The sequence below is a fragment of the Pollicipes pollicipes genome, unplaced genomic scaffold, assembly GCF_011947565.3.
Source record: "Pollicipes pollicipes isolate AB1234 unplaced genomic scaffold, Ppol_2.1 Scaffold_7231;HRSCAF=8579_pilon_pilon_pilon, whole genome shotgun sequence".
Lineage (NCBI taxonomy): Eukaryota > Metazoa > Arthropoda > Thecostraca > Pollicipedomorpha > Pollicipedidae > Pollicipes > Pollicipes pollicipes.
This window is the reverse complement of record NW_023597034.1, coordinates 9,532,896-9,550,617: the sequence shown is the minus strand read 5'-3', so window position 1 is coordinate 9,550,617 and position 17,722 is coordinate 9,532,896. Positions and strand designations below refer to the sequence as shown.

Here is a 17,722-nt window from a genome sequence, read left to right as displayed (position 1 = left end):
ACTTGTGCTGCGACCATGTAAACTAGCGAGGGTCAGAGAAAAGCCTTAATATTGTGGATCAACCCGTTTATGCGCAACGCAATACAATACAGGGAACGGGAAAAAGAGGGAGGAGGGCTGGCGTGGGATAATAAGGCAATATTTGCTAGTGCACAGGTTGACTGTGCGTCACGTAGAGCGTACCACGCAGCAGCTGAGTGGTCTCCACTTCACGTATCCCTCTGTGACCTCAAATCGGGCCGGAATTCATCTAATCTGCAGGAGGCAACGCCGCAGCAATTCGTCTGGAGAGCCCTATCTCGTCTGTTTATCGTTCAACTGCCATGGTCTCCTTCGGCCCATCTCGGAGGCGCGCACAGCTAGCCCTTTGCAAACACTTTATCCCCGTGCTAAGACCAAGACACAGTGATCTTGTGCAACATTGTATTAATCACACCATTGCATGGACGGAATCAGTGTCAATGGCGTCACCAGCCTGATGCCAACCACGGAGCATTTGACAGGGCGGACAAATATAATTGCTTCGGCGGTAGCTACGTACTTGGGATCAGCTGTTTCCAAATCACAGCACCGATCAACGCTGGCAGCCGCAGCCTCAGCGTCTTCTGCACACCGGCGCATCCTGTCGCACCACGGCCGTTTGACTAGAGTCGGTTCGTGCTGGCGCTAAGACGAGCGCCGTAAAGCGTCCGCTGCATTTGTGCGGCACATCGCCGGGGGCCACGCAGCCGCGTGCGTGGTGCGTGGTGCGTGGTCTTCCCCCAGCGGCTAGCAAGGCCCACCGCCGGCCCGGTCCCCAGCGGCTGGCGGGGCCCGCCGCCGCCCACCGCCGGCCCGGGCCCCAGCGGCTGGCGGGGCCCGCCGCCGCCCGCCGCCGGCCCGGACCCCAGCGGCTGGCGGGGCCCGCCGCCGCCCGCCGCCGGCCCGCTCCCCAGCGGCTGGTGGGGCCCGCCGCCGCCCGCCGCCGGCCCGGGCGCCGCCTCCGTCAGCGGGAGGCGTCGGCGGACCGGAAGCTCGGCGACGACCATGCCTGCGTGACGGGCCCCTGGCGAGAGCGAGAGCTGGCCGGTGAGTGGTCGGCCTGTCGACACAGCTGGCCACGTGCCGCTGCAGAAGTTCGTCACGGTGGCTTCGACAGAAAAGGCATCGGCAGAAAACGTTGACGGAGATTCCGCTTCCGAGAGAACGTCGGCTGAGGTAGGCTGGTGCCGGCAAAACGAAATCCGTGGCCCGAAGCGACCACAAACAGGCGATATTATAACCAAACACTCACTGCGACAACAAAAAAAAAACATTTGATTACCTTGTAGGAGCGCATACAAAATCATTCCAAGGCAATTACACGATAGCTAACGGCTTGTATGCACCACATGAAACAGCAGACACTTCGATTGCTGCAAATGCTAGTGTCTGGCACATCCATAATAACGTAGCATCTAGTGTCTGGCACATCCGTAATAACGTAGCAGACATAAAAGAAAACTTCACATATATAAACAAACTTACATACTCCCATGTAAAATGGGGATGTAATGTCACCTGCAGCTACGGAAGTAGACCTGCAAAGCCTGACTAGATATTTCATCACACATAAGGCATGCAAGCCGACGATAAATTGACGAAATGCAACATAGATAACACCAAGGTGAGTCGAACTAACAAGAGCATGGCCATCTACTTCAAATGGGTAATGTCTCTAAGTCCGCAGAACTATTTCGGCGAGAACGTAAACAGTCTGTTGACACCTTACTGGTAACCCCGCTGAAGATGCGGCCGGGCAACACGATCGTGTTACAAAGTTCTCAAACACTGACGGCAAACGAACCTAAAAATGGCATTTAGCCGTTTCCGTCATTTAAAACGGATCCCCACAGCTTGCAAACAAGCCCTACATAACTGCACAATGAACGGGAAAGCCACGTGGTGCAATGCCGCATGAAAACGGTGCTGACTCAAGCCTAGCGACGAGTGGGAAGGAAATAGCCGTTGCCGACGGCCGCCGGCGCTGGGAGCGGCGCCGCGCTCCAGCTCCCCAGCCACACCCTACAGCCGTGGCTGACGGCCGCCGGTGCTGGGAGCGGCGCCGCGCTCCAGCTCCCCAGCCACACCCTACAGCCGTGGCCGATGGCCGCCGGCGACGGGAGCGGCGCCGCGCTCCAGCTCCCCGGCCGGCACCGGGAGCGGCGCCGCGCTCCAGCCCCCCAGCCACACCCTACAGCCGTGGCCGATGGCCGCCGGTGCTGGGAGCGGCACCGCGCTCCAGCTCCCCAGCCACACCCTACAGCCGTGGTCGACGGCCGCCGGTGCTGGGAGCGGCACCGCGCTCCAGCTCCCCAGCCACACCCTACAGCCGTGGCCGACGGCCGCCGGTGCTGGGAGCGGCACCGCGCTCCAGCTCCCCAGCCACACCCTACAGCCGTGGCCGACGGCCGCCGGTGCTGGGAGCGGCACCGCGCTCCAGCTCCTCAGCCACACCCTATAGCCGTGGCCGACGGCCGCCGGTGCTGGGAGCGGCGCCGCGCTCCAGCTCCCCAGCCACACCCTACAGCCGTGGCCGACGGCCGCCGGTGCTGGGAGCGGCGCCGCGCTCCAGCTCCTCAGCCACACCCTACATCATTTTGTAGGGCATCTCCGCCTTGGCCGAGGCGGACTTGAGGCGGCCAGAAGGCGCCCGCCGGCCCGCCAGCGACGCACTCGACTGAAAACGGGCGCATCGACAATTAGAGCAGCCATTCGCTTCAGTTGCTAGGGCCCTGAACTCGCCAACGCTCGACTAGATCACTCACAGGACAGTCAGAAATAAATGCAGTAAGTGACAGAGGTGCGCAGTCAAGAAGCGTGTCTCCACATTACGAGTTCGGAGTGGCTACGACGACAACCACATGTGGACCAGCAGCAGCAGTCTACAAACGCACGCATCACGAGCTGCACGGCAGTGCCAGCTACGGCACCTGACAGTCGACACTAGATAGTGCATCCGGTCTCCCTAGTGTGCGACACGTGGTCCCGCACTACACGGCGCCTACTGCACTGGCAGCTCGCGCCATGCAGTCGCGCCGCCGCAGCGACGCGGCGGCGCGCGGCGGCACGGACGACGGCTTGCCTTGGGCGTGAGAAGCTCCACAGCCGCCTCCTCGTCGCTCGCCTCGTCCTGCACCTCCGACAGCACCTCCGTGAAGAGCACGTCCCAGACCCACGGCTTGTCTACCTGCAGCCGCGAGATGGAGGCGGCCGTGAGATGGGGCGATGCCGCTGCGTCTTCCCCTGCACTTTGCCCGTTCCGTCGTCCCACGGCCGCGAGCCTTCATCCGCGACCTGCTCGGTGGTCCAGCCTCCGAAACGGACACGATAATGCGTCCAGACTGCCAGACACGTTCCCCGTAAACTACAGCAGTCTCCGACATAGTCTGTTCACATGCCCATCCCCCCCCCCCCCAGAAACTCTCACCCCCGCAATACACTCAGCCTCACATTCGTCGGACGTCTATGGGACTTGGTGTGTAGATACAGTTTCACCGGTCAATTCCCGAGAACAACAGATGGCTCCCCTTAACAAGTGGAACTTCTCATAGTTCCCCCGGCCCGGTCAGTGTTGCCGTCGCCATCGTGTCCGCCTGCCCACCCGCTCGCACCAACACTGCGGGATGGCTGGAGGGCTGGCTGGCCACAGGCCAGGACAGCCCAGATCTCTGAACCATTCGTTACGTCCCAGGGGCCTCAACGACTCCACTAGTAGCCTTCGGTGAGAGGTGCCACCCAGGGACGTAACTCTGACTCCAAAAAGCCGTGCATGTGACTGCGACGAAAACAGCTGGGTGGGTGTGTACATCATGGGCCACATGAGCCGTGAAACCCGGCATCAGCCCCACCACGTGGACGCGACGGTGGCGCCACCTCGGCTCGTTCACTAGCTCCATGTACTCTCCTGTGACCTTTCCTGTGAATTTCCCGTGACCCAGCAGACGCCCTGCCAAGCTTGCGCCAGCGCGTAGCAGCAGCCGCATGTTGACCTCCACCGACCCCGCGTCTTCACTCGTCCTCTGGCGGCGGCGCCTCACGCCACCGTTCCGGTCCGTCGAGCCGGCGGCGCCTCACGCCACCGTCCCGGTCCGTTGAGCCGGCGGCGCCTCACGCCACCGTCCCGGTCCGTTGAGCCGGCGGCGCCTCACGCCACCGTCCCGGTCCGTCGAGCCGGCGGCGCCTCACGCCACCGTTCCGGTCCGTTGAGCCGGCGGCGCCCCCGGTAAACACCGGTCGACCTTGACGCTTCGCGCTGCGGTCGGCGGCGCGACACCATCGAACACCAGCTCAAAGAGGAGCTTTTGGCCACTAACAAGGAGCGTCAGCAGACGGCAGCCGACATGCAGGCCCGCTGCGCCGCCATCGAGACCCAGCTGGGCGCGCTCGACGCCAAGCGTGAGCTGCTCGAGACCCAGCTAGCCGCGATGGAGCGCGAGAAGGAGGCGGCATGCGGCCAGCAGCTGGCCGCCCGCCAGTCGGTGCTGGACGGCTTCGACCAGCTCATGGACGCCGAGCTCACCTGCAGCGTCTGCTTCGAGCTCTTCTTCAACGCGCTCACGCTGAGCTGCACGCACACGTTTTGCGCGTCGTGCATCAACGACTGGACCAAGCATCGCCCCAGCTGCCCCATCTGCCGCGAGCCAGTGACGTCACGTACGCGCAGTCTCGTGCTGGACAACTTCATCGACGGCATGGTGGCGCGCCTAGGCGGCCAGGCGGCCGAGCACCGCGCCACCGTGCGCCACGAGCGCGAGGCGAGCGCGGCGGCGGCGGCACGGCCGGCGCCAGCAGCGCGCGGAGGTCACGCCGCCAGACGGCGCCAGCGGCACCAGCAGCAGCGCCAGCAGCTGCAGCAGCAACATCGGCAGCGGCGACAGCAACAGCAGCAGTGGCGGCGGCGACAACAGCAGCAGCAGCAGCAGCAGGCCAATCGCGGTGGTTTCCGCGGCGCCACGCCGCTCCGGACGCGCGCCACTGCCGCCGCCGCCGGCCGGGCTGGCAGAGGGGCAGCGGCGGCGGCGCGCGGCCGGGCCCGGTCCGCGCAGGCCGGTCGCCAGCCGGCTAATATCAACAACGAAACGCTGGCGGGCGGCGCTGACGACGGCGCTGGCGGCCGGCGCCAATCCCTCCCACCCCATCGTCATCGACGACACAGCCTATTACCTGCAGCACAGGCAGTGGCCTGGCCTGCTGGCGGACCGGCCAGTCCTGACGGCTCGCGGCACTCGGAGCATGACTGGGAGACGGCCAGCGAGCGCTCCGCCGCCGCCAGCCGGACCGAGGCCAACTCTGACTACGACCGCAACTCGGACTCGACAGACTCGCGCTCGCGGCGTGACTCCGGGTCAGCCGCCGGCGGTGGAGATTGCTCGAACTCGGACGCGACGACGCACGATCTCAGCTCCGACTCGGCGGAGTCGCGCAGCCGCAGTGACTCTGAGTCGAGCGGCGTCGGTCGGGACTCGGACGAGCGGGAGGGCGGCGCCTCGGCCGACAGCGGCACAGTGCGGGGCCCGAGCTCGAGTAACGAAGGCCATCGCGGCGCTGCCAGCGACCTGGACACAGAGGACGGCGCCAGTTCGCAGTCGGCCGGCGTGGATAGCGAGAACGACAGTGATTTTAGCTTCACCACGTGGGCGCACGACCTGCGCTCGAGCGACTCGGGCAACTCGGACGCCTCCGTGGATGGCACCGGCGCCTACTACGGCGGCTACGGCCGCTACTACGTGTGCGGCCGGCGCGGCCACTGGGCGCCAGGGTGCCCGTTTCGCTGAGGGGCCGGCGCCGGCGCGCTGACGGCGGACGGCTGCCCGGATATCTCCCGTGGCGGAACTCGAACGATGCAGCGATGCCAGGCTGTTATGGCAAATATGATGCCGCGGGCTGTGTGCTATGGTGCATAGAAGAGATGGCTGTGTTCGTCAAAGTTCTGACTCACGATCTTCAACAGTCCAAAAGAAAAGACGCTATTGGCGGACAATTTGTGGATCGCCTGTTGAAGCGGTGTGGCTACGTTTTCACCCCACCAGCCCACTGTGCCATCCGTGCTATTTACTGCGTTTTAATGGAAGGTCAAAGTGCACATCGATGAACGAATACTCTGTTCTTATCAGCTTAATATCTGATACGTCCTGATACATTGCTATGGAGCCGGTGCTGAGCACGCTCCGCCAGTCGGAGGTGCGCTGCCTGGCCTACGCTGACGATCTGGCGTTGATTCTGTCGTCAGCTGCTGCCGTCGCTCCGGCCCTTCGGGTGCTTGAGGCCGTGTGCGGGTGGTGCTCTCTGGAGCTCAACCTGCGCAAGTCAGGCCTGCTGTCGGTGGGAGCCGCTCCGCCCGCCGTGCCACTCAACGGCGCGCCTTTGCCGGTGGTGGAACGCGCGTGCTCGTACCGGTACCTGGGCCGTCCGGTGGGCCACACCCGGCTCTCGGAGCCGCCCCTGGACGTGCTCGCTGCCACCCGACGCGATGCGTTCCGCCTTCTGGACAGCGCCCTGGCGCCCTGGCAGAAGCTTGACGCCGTGCGCACGTTCATCGCGCCGCGGCTGACGCACTGCCTGCGCCTGGGCGTGCTGCCCAAGACGCCCCTGCGTGCCTTTGACAAGGCGCTACGGTGGCGCGTCAAGGATGTGCTGGGCATGCCGTTGAGTGCCACCAACGGCTAACTGTACGCGCCGTCGTCCACGGGCGACGTCGGCCCGACGGAGTTGGGCAGCGAGGCCGATGTACTTCTCCCGGCCGCCAGCGTGCAGCTGCTGCGCTCGCGTGACCCGCTGGTCGCCGAGCTGGCCGCCGCCGAGCTCACCCGCGTCGTCAGCCGCAGGGTCGGCCGGCCGCCGACGCCGGCCGACATGGCCGCCTACTTGAATGGCGAGCGCATGCGCGACGGCGGTGATGTCTCATCGCGGTTCAGCCGCGCGCGTGTCGCCACCCGGGCCCTCGCCTCGCCTGTGCCCGTGGCGTGGCACGCCGCCCATCCCGTCCCGGAGCTGCGCGTCGGCCCCACCCCGGTGGAGGCGCGCGGCGAGAGCAAGGCGCTCCGCAACGCTCTGCGGATGCGGGCTTTGAGCGACCTGGTCGCCAAGCCCCATCAGGGACGGGTGATGGAGCGTGTGGCGTCTCAGCCGGTGAGCTCCCATTATGTTTATAACGGGAGCTTCACCCGGTTTGCCGAGTGGCGGTTTGTGCACCGTGCTTGGCTCGGTCTCGTGCCCCTCAACGGGTACCGTCGCGGCGCCGGTGATCGGCGCTGTCGACGCTGTGGCTATGCCAAGGAGACTCTGCCGCACGTGCTGAACCACTGCCGGCCCCACGGCGCGGCGCTGCAGCGGCGTCACAACGCCATCCTGGCGCGCCAGGAGAGGGCCGTGCCTCGGTTTGCCGGCACCGACGTGCGGGTGAACCGCCGTGTGCCCGGAACCGAGTCGGCCCTTCGGCCTGGCCTGGTGGTCACCCGTGGCGCCCACGTATCTCTTGTGGACGTCACAGTCTCGTTTGAGAACCGGCTGGCTGCCCTGCGAGCCGCCGGCGACAAGAAGGTGGCCGAGTACGCGGGCCTGGTGGCCGAGCTCCGACGCCAGGGCAGGGATGCCTCCGTGCATGCCCTGGTGATTGGCTCGCTCGGCACCTGGTACCGCGGCAACGAGGAGACGCTGCGCCACCTGCGTGTCAGCCGGGTGTACGCCCGACTGATGCGTAAGCTCATGGTGAGCGACACCCTGCGGTGGTCCCGGGACATGTACGTGGAGCACGTCACCGGGGTCCGCCAATACCAGTGATCAGTGGCCACCGCACGTGGCCGCTGTGACGTCAGGGTGCCCGCCTTCACCGCCTCCACCATCGCGGCGTCCTCCTCAGCGGCGTCGCTCTCCGTCTCGGGGCGTCACGGGTTGCCCCCCCGCCTGCCGGCTGCTGAGCCGCCGGGCCGCCGCAGCTACCAATGGGCCGCCGGCCGGCCTGCCGCCCCTCCCCGTCCCCCAGTGTTTTGTAGCCCCCCGCCCCTCCCCTTGGCTGGCCGGCCGGCTGTGGGTTTCCCCTCCCCTGCCCATGTCCCTGTGCCGTGTGTGACCACGGCCGTCCCGTCTGGCGGCAGTTTTGCTTGGGCCGCTGCTGTACCATGATCAGCGGCCCCCGGCTGGCGCTGCGTTTCGGGGCGGCGCAGGTTTGGCGACCTGTCCGCGGCCGGCTCGCCTGGCCGCGGTGGGGTCGCCGACGGCATACCGTCCCTTTGCTGCTGCGATCCTGTAATCCTTGTCGGCGCGGAGCGTTCGCCGTGTGCCTGGGCGGTATCACCGCGCGGTGTGTTCTTGTGTGGCTGCATCAATGCAGTTGAACGGGGCCGGATGCGGCCCCCGCCGACGGCCTGCCCCCACCCCTGCCCACCATGGGGAGGGAGGTGAGCCAGCGTCCCACCCCACTGGCGGCACGCTGTGCCATGCCGTGGGGTTGAGCATATATTGTGAGTCTGTTAAACATCGTGTCGCGTGTAAATGCGCTTCAGGGTCTGGAGCGCATGCGTTTTTCTTTCTCCAATATTCCTTGTTATTAAACATGTACTATGATGAATAAAAAACTCTGTTCTTATCAGCTTAATATCTGATGCGTCCCCTACATGGGGACCAGAATATTAAACTGATTTTTGAAATTTGGCGGGGTTTCTGGAGCTTGCTCCTGCCCTACCGCGGGTTGGCCTGGCATTGCACTACAGTCAGGATCGGCCCACCTAAAATACGGTTGAAAAGGAATTATATATATATATATATATATATATGTGTATATATATCTGCGTGCGTGCGTGCGTGCGTGCGTGCGTGCGTGCGTGCGTGCGTGCGTGCGTGCGTGCGTGCGTGCGTGCGTGCGTGCGTGCGTGCGTGCGTGTGTGTGTGTGTGTGTGTGTGTGTGTGTGTGTGTGTGAAGGTAAATTTGCCCCCCCCCTCGTAACCTTTTCCAGAATAATTCCCAAACAGCGCGGCGTTGCCTCGTCAGGTCTTGCATAGCTGTAGACAATTGAATAGCAGATCTTTTTATGTAAAAAAAATTCAGATGCTCCTTTTGATCGCAGGTCAAAGTCAGGCCATGGATTCAGTGACGGCAATTTGTGAGGGAATCGCTGAATCAGATGCAACAACGGAGTGCTAGACGAGGCCGTCCATCTCTGAGATAGTTTCTTACGCAACACAACGATTGAATTAACAAATTGCATTGATCTGGGTCAGGTATGAAGGTAAGACCTAGGTCAAAGCCACCCCGTTTTTTTACTCAAGAGCTTGCTGAGTGGGGCAGTTTCCGGTGCTCATTTTGAATTCATTAAAAACACGGACCGCATTACACATCCTCACCGCAGTTCCTAGTGGCCAGATTCAGTCACTGACCTGAAAGGGCCCAGTTTAACATGTTGGTTTAGGAGCATACCACTTAGCGTCATTGCTGGGGCTTATCCAAATGCAACCACCAAAGGAGTCTTGTATGACTGATCAAAATGACCTTCTTAAGATCAAACAAGATCACTAGCCTTGAATGAGAACCAGTAAAGTTACGCTTAGAACAGTTAAACTGAGTTCAAGCACAGACATCCCATGAATTTGGTGTCTCTAGCTAACGATGTCCCACAGCCCCCGACTACTCCTACTGACCTGTGCTCTGTATGAAGGACCCGGGAACTACAACCCGATTAACCTGATGTTACAGATGCCTCGCTCTTTCGTGCCGTCTCTTTAAATTAGCGTGTGAAATTCCATCCGCACACCAAGTTTGGTGAAATCCACGTAGTCCGAAATATCCACACACCATCGAATACAAATGCGTTGCTGGCTTGACGAGTGTCGACTCCCCAGGCCCACCTATCGCGAACCAGTCTCCTGTCTCCGACACAGCGCCTCCCGCGCCCGAAGTGTCTGGCACACACCTCCTGTACGTCGGCCAGCTCGGACAGCCTGTTGGTCAGCAGCTGCAGGTCAATGTCCTCCAAAGCCATGAACGTCGGGTGCTTGAACAGGTCATCGTTCAGCTCCTGCATGGTGACCACCCGGTTGACCCGTGACCTGTCGGCACCGCCGCCAGAGCGCGCTGTGATCGGGCACCGGTGACAAGAGGCCGCGGCGCTGGCGACACTAACAAAGAGCACTGATTACACTAACAAGGAGCACCGATTACACCGTCAGCCGCACGACGCTGGAGATGAACGGCACGAAATGGAGACCGATACAACACAAAACTCCACGAGTATCGACAAACATGGAGACGAGGACGTGCTGGCCTGGCTCATACTCAGCCCAACTTTCGGTAGGCCAACAAAAACCACATCATCAAACTTAAGGTCTGTGATCGTCATTGAATGAAGCCAAATCGTAATACAGCCGCCCGTGGGAACTGCACACACATAGCCCCCCCCCCCCCCCCCCTCCCCCGGCCCCGGCCTATAAGCATACACCCGTATATGCGTTGCATCATTCGAGGGCGACGACCTCTGTGGAGCGGCTGGCATGGCACGGATCGCTTCCTGCTCTGCCCTTCCACCACACGCAGTGGGTTACCTTAGTCATGCAGGCGTGCACGGAGTACAGGGGCGGGGTGCTCACATGGGGGCGGCGGCCACCTGCAGAGCCAGATCCTCCTCTTGCACCACCTCCAGGTCGGGGATCATGGGTATCACCGCGTTGTCGTCGTCCTCCCACGAGCTCACCCGCGGCGGCGACTTCGGCACCGCCGCCGTGGCGCTGTGTGGCGGGTGGCGCAGTCAGCAGGTGATACAGTCGCGCATCACCCGTGTGACAAACGGGGTTCAAGTTTGCGCACGGACGTGGAGAGGTGACGTCATTAACCGCGTACAGTGACTGCTTTGCGGACGTGCTGTCGGGAATGAGAATGACAGCACGAAAGGCGTCGGACGCCAATGGCTTTGATGACATGTGTTGGGCCACTTAACTCGACATTTTACATCCTACAGCAACAGAACCGCATCAAAGCAATATGTTCGCAATGTGTGAGTTCGGAAACGCAACTGCAAAAAACGCAAGAACCAAATGAATGAACGAATGAATGAATGAATGAATGAATGGAGCTAAATGCAATAAACCAAATGGGCCGATCTTATCCCTTTGCATGCAAATTTATCCTCGCCTTGTAGAGTTCACCCTAGGTCGCTTGTTTTTACCCCGGGTCATGGCGTTGGCATTTGTACTAGTTCCATTAATCCTAAACACAACGGTCAAAACTACTTTCGCACATCCCAAAAACCTTTTGAATGGAGCCTTTTGCCAAAAAGCACACTTTTATTTTAAGTAACTTTCCCAATGAGTTTTTGGGACGTTCCATAACTCTCCAGGCATGTAAGGATACATGGCATGCAACGAGGCATGTAACGATCCCGTAGTAATTTTGTCCCCGAAAAATAGTTTTGCCACAAACATGTTTCAAGGGTACGACGTTTCGCGACACCATGCACTACTGTATCGTACAAAATTGTTATCGAAATTGTTAATGCCAGCTCTGGAGCGCAAACAAAGTGCTGATCGTGGTGAAACGCTGTTGCGGTGAGGCGGCCTCCGGAAAGTGGCCGTGTCTTCACGCATACCCAGTTCTGAAGTCTGACCCACTTTCGCTGACCGATTTCACGCGGCCGAGGCTTCCTGCCAGTGGCTGACACGGATGCGCGTGCCAGCCGGTGGGGGTAGCCCCGCTCACACCTCCGAGCGAGCCTCAGGTTTGTAGACTGGAGGGTCGAGCACTCTAAGCCGCGGCCTCGTCGGACGGTACTCCAGGTAATCCTCTCCCCAGCTAAATTAATGCTGTGAGCGCCCAGGTGCCGGTACCACAGAAGTCCTGACAGCAGCCTTCAACTTGTTGGATGTTGCTTGAACTCACAGGTGCGAGGCGCCAGTGACCACGCTCAAGACCGTCTCGCAGTAAATTCGGAGGATCGTACTCTCAGGGGTTTGATGCGCGTGTGTGCGATCATCCTTGACATTCTACTGTGATCTTTATCTACTCTCACCAAAAAATGTTGCGTTGAATGAAATTTTTACCCCGCAGGGTACCGGACTGATCCACGGTGAACGCTGAGTGACCTAATGCTGATAAACACATTTTACGTTCCACGTATTTTTGACCGATTTCTGACTGGCTGGGCACTTCAAAAAGTTGCATCGCTCAGACGTTGCGCCGGTTCTTTATCCATGACAGGTTTTTTTTTACAGGAATAGAATATGACGTATATTACGGGAAATACATTGTATCACATCGAGGTTGTTTTCCATAGCGTTCCGGTGAAAACGCGAGCTTGAAAAGCGTCAACTTAGCAAAACACCACTCGCTGCCTATCGCTTTCAGCACCAACATGTTTCCATGTCATTTAGAAACTACGAAGCGTTACAACGTGCCAAGTTTTGGGATTTTAGGGAAAACTAGTGCCAGGAGTGTTGCATGTGGCCATACGGAACAGTTGGCATGTGGCATACGGAACAGTTTAAGGTTACAAGGAGCTGATTGGTCAGTTCTTGGGGGCACAGTCGCCATTTCTTAACAAAGCAGCCTCCCTACGACTGAGAGCAAGGTGGGCATTATAAAAGAGGTTTGTCCTTTGCCCGGGACAAAAACTTAGGAACGAATAATTTGCCAGCGACAATTATGGGTCATCGTGAGACCCAAGTGGTAAAAAATGTAATTTGCGGGAGGATTTCACCATATACATCCCTTTTGTTATATATTTATCTTTAGACAATTACAATGGTGAAGTCAGTCCAGGACTAGATACCATATTCAACGAGAAAAAATGGAAAGGTCGTTTTGACCGACTTCCTTAAAACGGTATGTCTAAAAAGCAAGATACCTAAGTTAGAATATTCTAGACTTTTGTATGCACGTTTGCGAGACAAAGATTTCACTGATATATACTGAACTTGAAACAGTAATGCATTTGTGGAATTTAGGAAAACTCAACCTGACCTGAAATCGGGATAACTTTGGCCCATTTGATTATAAAAAGGCCCATTTGTTTAAGCCTAACATAACACCAGCCAATATTCAGACGCGGCACACCCCACCTCTTGGGTTCTATCGCGCCACTGCGCCCATTCTTTCATTCATTTCATCCACTGGTATCATTTCCAATGTCCGTTTCTATTTCATTCATGATCCGCCTTACTGCACTGACATTTTATGGAATACAATGCAGTATTTCCAGCCTTGAAGTCCGAGCAAATGTCGCCCCGCACTTCAATGACAGCCCGGTGTGTTGCTTCACCCCAGTACGCGACTGCGGTGATGACTACATCCCAGCCCTCAGCATCCGTGCGATGACTACACCCAGACCGGCCTCCGGTCGATGAACACCCACAGCCTCAGGCCTACGGTGAGCTGCTACACCCAGCCCGGCCTCCGGTGTGCTGCTCACCCATCCACGGCTTTGGATGCGCTGCTACACCTCAGCCCTCAGCCTCCGGTGCGTGCCTGCTACAATCCTCAGCCCCGACCTTCCGGTGTGATGTGCTACCCCCAGCCCCGGCCTCTGGCGCGCTGCTACACCCCAGGCCTCGGCCTCCGGTGTGCTGCTACACCCCAGCCTCGGCCCTCCGGTGCGCTGCCTACATTCTAGCCCCCTTTCCAGTACCTCTTTGCAGAACTGTCAGAAGTCGGGCACGCTGGCGGCGGCCGATCGGCGGTCCAGGGCGCCGGCGGCGGCGAGCGGGCGGAGCACCCTCACCCCAGCCGGTCAGATCGGGCCGCGCACGCGGCGGTCCTGAGGTGACGGGCCGCGCCGCTGCCGGCGCCAGGTAGCTGGTGCGTGGCCGGCTCTGCGGGCTGCTCAGGATGTCGTCCAGGTCGTCCAGAGGGTCAGTCATGGTGCTGCTGGTGGCTGCAGGATGGCAAACCAAAGATCTTGTGAAGCCCAGTGCTACTAGAGAGTGATGTTAGGCTTTTTCTGGGGAGCATGCTGTATTTTCCTTGGTATGGTCCCTGGAGATGGTGCATGATTGGCAGGTTTATAATATCAGCCAGAGAATAATGTACATAGCCAACTGTTGATACCTGATGCATTGTAATCAGTGTCAAGACCGAGAATGATTACAAACCAATTTTCCCAATGATAGTACATTGGTCTGCTGACATCTGACAAAGAACTGCAGGTATGATCTCTTTTACAAAAATGTGTCTGGTGTCAATGCCTTCAAAGCAAAGTAACTTAACAAAACTGCAATGTCAATTGCCATTGGATCACATAAATATGCAAAATAAAATAATGTGATGAATTCAAATACCAACTGCCATTGCATACTAAATAAACTGGCTTTGAACATCCTGCATTGTTCATTGCCATCACTAAATGAATGATGTCAAGAAAATAATTTGGAATCTTGATTGGTAGCTGTGTGAACATCAATATTTTTTAGCAATAATTTTCCATTAATTCACAATTTCTTTAAAATTATTTGGATCTATTCATATCACAACTTCACTTTATTGATGACTTGCATAATAAATGTTGATCTATAGCTTATCTGTAAATATTTTACACTAGATTGGATAAGTAAGTTCACACTGTGAAAAAACTTATTGGAAGGATCCTACCACTTGATGCTCATTCTTGTGAACATTCAAAACACATTATCTGAATGACTGCAGTAGGTCCTATTCACTCTGATTGATGCCTTAGGGTTAGGTTTAGGCCACTCCAGGTGTTCTCAATTTGCCGGGCTGATGAGATGGCCTGCGGCTGATGGTAGCTGCCATGCAAAAAGTCAGATGACATCATAAGCAAAGACAGATAGTGTAGAGCATTGTATGACATTAAGCTTTTGCCACAGAAATATGCTGTTAACCTGGACTAGCATAGTTAAATGATGCAGTAAGGGCTAAGACAGCAAGCACTGCTATGCATGGTTGCTCATGTCAGAAATGCAGGATAGGGTTCAACCTACACCTTGGTTATCATAATCATTATCTGTTTCCCATGAGTTAATATGAAACTTAGTTATATGAAAGAAACATTTCATAAGGAGGGAATGTGAAATGCATCCCTTTGAGATAAAGTCTGGACCATCATTCAGATTTCAGAACTTTTGTTGGACTGTTCTTTCCAAAAAGCATTGTCAGTCAATTTTACTTCAGCAATAAGGCACATGCTATCATTTCATACCTTTTGGAAGTGCACCAATCTCTGACAGTAATAGCAATGAGCAGCCTGGGCACGATGATGGTGTGGTGGGCTTCGTAACCACGGTGCTCTGCCGCTGTTTGAGAAAGGCAGGAAGCACTGGGAATCTATGCACAAACACAGCGTGAGTTGTGAACACTGACAGACACCGATGTTAGATGTGACGAATATGTACTCGAAATGCATTCGAATCACCCATTCGCAGTGCTTAGAAGACATACCTTGGATTGCTCCGCTTTGAACAGCAACGGAATGCAGCAATTTCTGAATCCTGCAATTACCGCCTGAGAATGCGTGACGTGAAGTGGTTTATTTTGTATCATGTGCGGCAGGATGATGTCCCGAGGTGTACACCATATTTACTTTGCGTTATCCTAAAAATGTAATTCAGTAAGTTCTTGTGTGAATGGACGGGAATCCGCAGTTTTCATTTTCCTCCTATATTCCAGTTAAATGACATATTTGGAAGATTTTTGAAGTCATACATATAACACAACTTTACATTGATATACATTATTTTATTCATGTCAACCGCATTCTTATGTGGCTGCGCGCATACACCCCCCAAAACGGAGGGCGGTTACGCACCGGGCTTATACACCCTCCAAAACAGAGGACGGTTACGCACCGGGCTTATACACCCTCCAACATGGAGCGTAGCTACGCACCGGGCTTATACACCCTCCAAAAATTTTCAGATGGTTGTACGTGTCAAGCATACGCGAATGCCAGCCTCAGAGGGAAGCAAGTGCACACGAGCAGAATCCCGTGCGAAAAGTCGGCTCTATGCGTGATAGGCATCAAACAATCGCGAAATCCGTCAACCCACTTTTAACCAGCCATATTCTGATCAATAGTTGCTCAGGGGCCCTTTACATGGGTAACAGTTAACCTACCAACACACTTGCGGTATGCCCATGGGTCCTCTTCATTGGTCTGAGGCATTTCCAATTCTCTGTCACTTGCTTAGGGTCCTACATTCTTGTCGGGGGTCCATCTGATGCATAGGCGGATCCTTGGAGGGGCACGGGGCCATGGCCCCCCAAAACCTCTGAGAGTATGTCTTGCCCCCCCCCAAAAAAAAACATTCCCAGAACTTTATAAAAGTTTCGTCTACTTAACACCTGTTTTAACTTCAACTGTTTTAACTGTTTTGTTTTAACTTCTGTTTAAGATTCAAAAGCATTTCGGTGTTTTTTTCGGTTTTGAATGGTGTCCCCACTAGGTACTCGCGACAGGCACCATGCACTGGACCTCGGATCCCACACCAGCCAGCCGGCGACGAACGGTTGCCCCCCCCCCCCTCACCCTCAAAAAACTCCAGGCTAGATCCGCCACTGATCTGATGGCCTGCTTGGCCACACTGAGTCGTTCGGGGACCCTCTACACTGGGTTTTTTGGTGCCTCTGTTTTGAATGGGGGTCCCTACGCTTCTGTGGGAAGGGGGCTACCCGATAACCCCCTCGGGCACATTCGATCGTTCGCGGGGGGCCTATGTTGGGCCTTGGACACGTGCTATTTGAATGGGCCCTACGCACTTGTCGGGGGCCCCTTCTGTTTGCCTCCTTGGTCACACTGGATTGCTGGTGGGCCTGCATATTGGTTCTTGGTGTTTGAATTTAGGGCCCTCTGCCCCTACCGGAGCCATCTGATAACATGTTTGGGTACACTCCATCTTTCAGGGCCCTCCGCACAGGATTTTAGGTACTCCTTAACTGAATGAAGGGCCTTAAGCTCCTGTCGGGGCCCCCATCTGATACGACGCCCGGGCCCATTCGATCGTGGGGGACCTCTACGTCTGGTTTTGGGTACTTCCTTTTCTAATGGAGTGCCCTCCGCTCTTTTAAGAGACCCTATCTATTAACCTGCTCTGGCGCACTTGGCTATTCGGGGCCCTCTACATCGTGTCGTGGATAATTCATATCTTAACGGAAGGCCCTACGTTCTTGCTGGAGCCCCATCTGTTAACCTATTCGGGCGCACTCGAACATCGGGGCCCTCCACATTGTGTCTTGGGTACTTCCTATCTGAATGGAGGCATTTACGCACTTGTCGGGGACCCCATCTGTTCGCCGCTTCGGCCACACTGCTTTGTTCGGGGCCCCATATATTGGGTCTTAGGGTTTATATTTAGGGTCCTACTCTCCTGTCTGGGTCACCTGATGATCTGCTCGGGTATACTCCATCTTTCGGGGCCCTCCGCACTGGGTTTTGGGTACTTCTTATTTGATTGAAGGGTCCTGCACTCTTGTCGGGCTCCTTCTGATACGCTATTCGAGCACGTTCCATCATTCTGGGGCCATTTATTTAGGATCCCCAGTGCTCCCCACTCAAATGGAGGGCCTTGCGCTCTTGTTGGGAGCCCTATTTGTTGACCTGCTCGGACACACTCGTTCATTCGGGGGCCCTCTACATTGCGTCTTGCGTATTTCCTATTTGAATGGACGGCGCTACGCTTTTGACCGGGCCCTATATGTTTGCTTGCTCTAATACACTGGATCATTCGAGGGTTCTCTGCATTGGATCTTGAATACTTGCCATTTGAACGG

General features: G+C 57.1%; 1 protein-coding gene and 1 non-coding gene across 2 annotated transcripts; one reads left to right on the top strand and one right to left on the bottom strand.

Moving 5' to 3' along the window:
- Positions 1 to 2,608: 2,608 nt before the first annotated feature.
- LOC119109361 (intraflagellar transport protein 43 homolog) lies at positions 2,609 to 11,184 on the bottom strand. Its single transcript, XM_037232974.1, has 5 exons — positions 11,141 to 11,184; positions 10,600 to 10,737; positions 9,927 to 10,062; positions 3,104 to 3,208; positions 2,609 to 2,698 (listed from the first exon to the last, which is right to left on the bottom strand). Exons 1-5 carry the CDS (start codon positions 11,182 to 11,184, stop codon positions 2,609 to 2,611), a joined length of 513 nt encoding a protein of 170 aa, XP_037088869.1.
- Positions 8,554 to 8,749, top strand: LOC119110757 (U2 spliceosomal RNA). The gene has a single exon (XR_005095557.1). It is a non-coding gene; the product is annotated as a U2 spliceosomal RNA (small nuclear RNA).
- Positions 11,185 to 17,722: the final 6,538 nt, after the last annotated feature.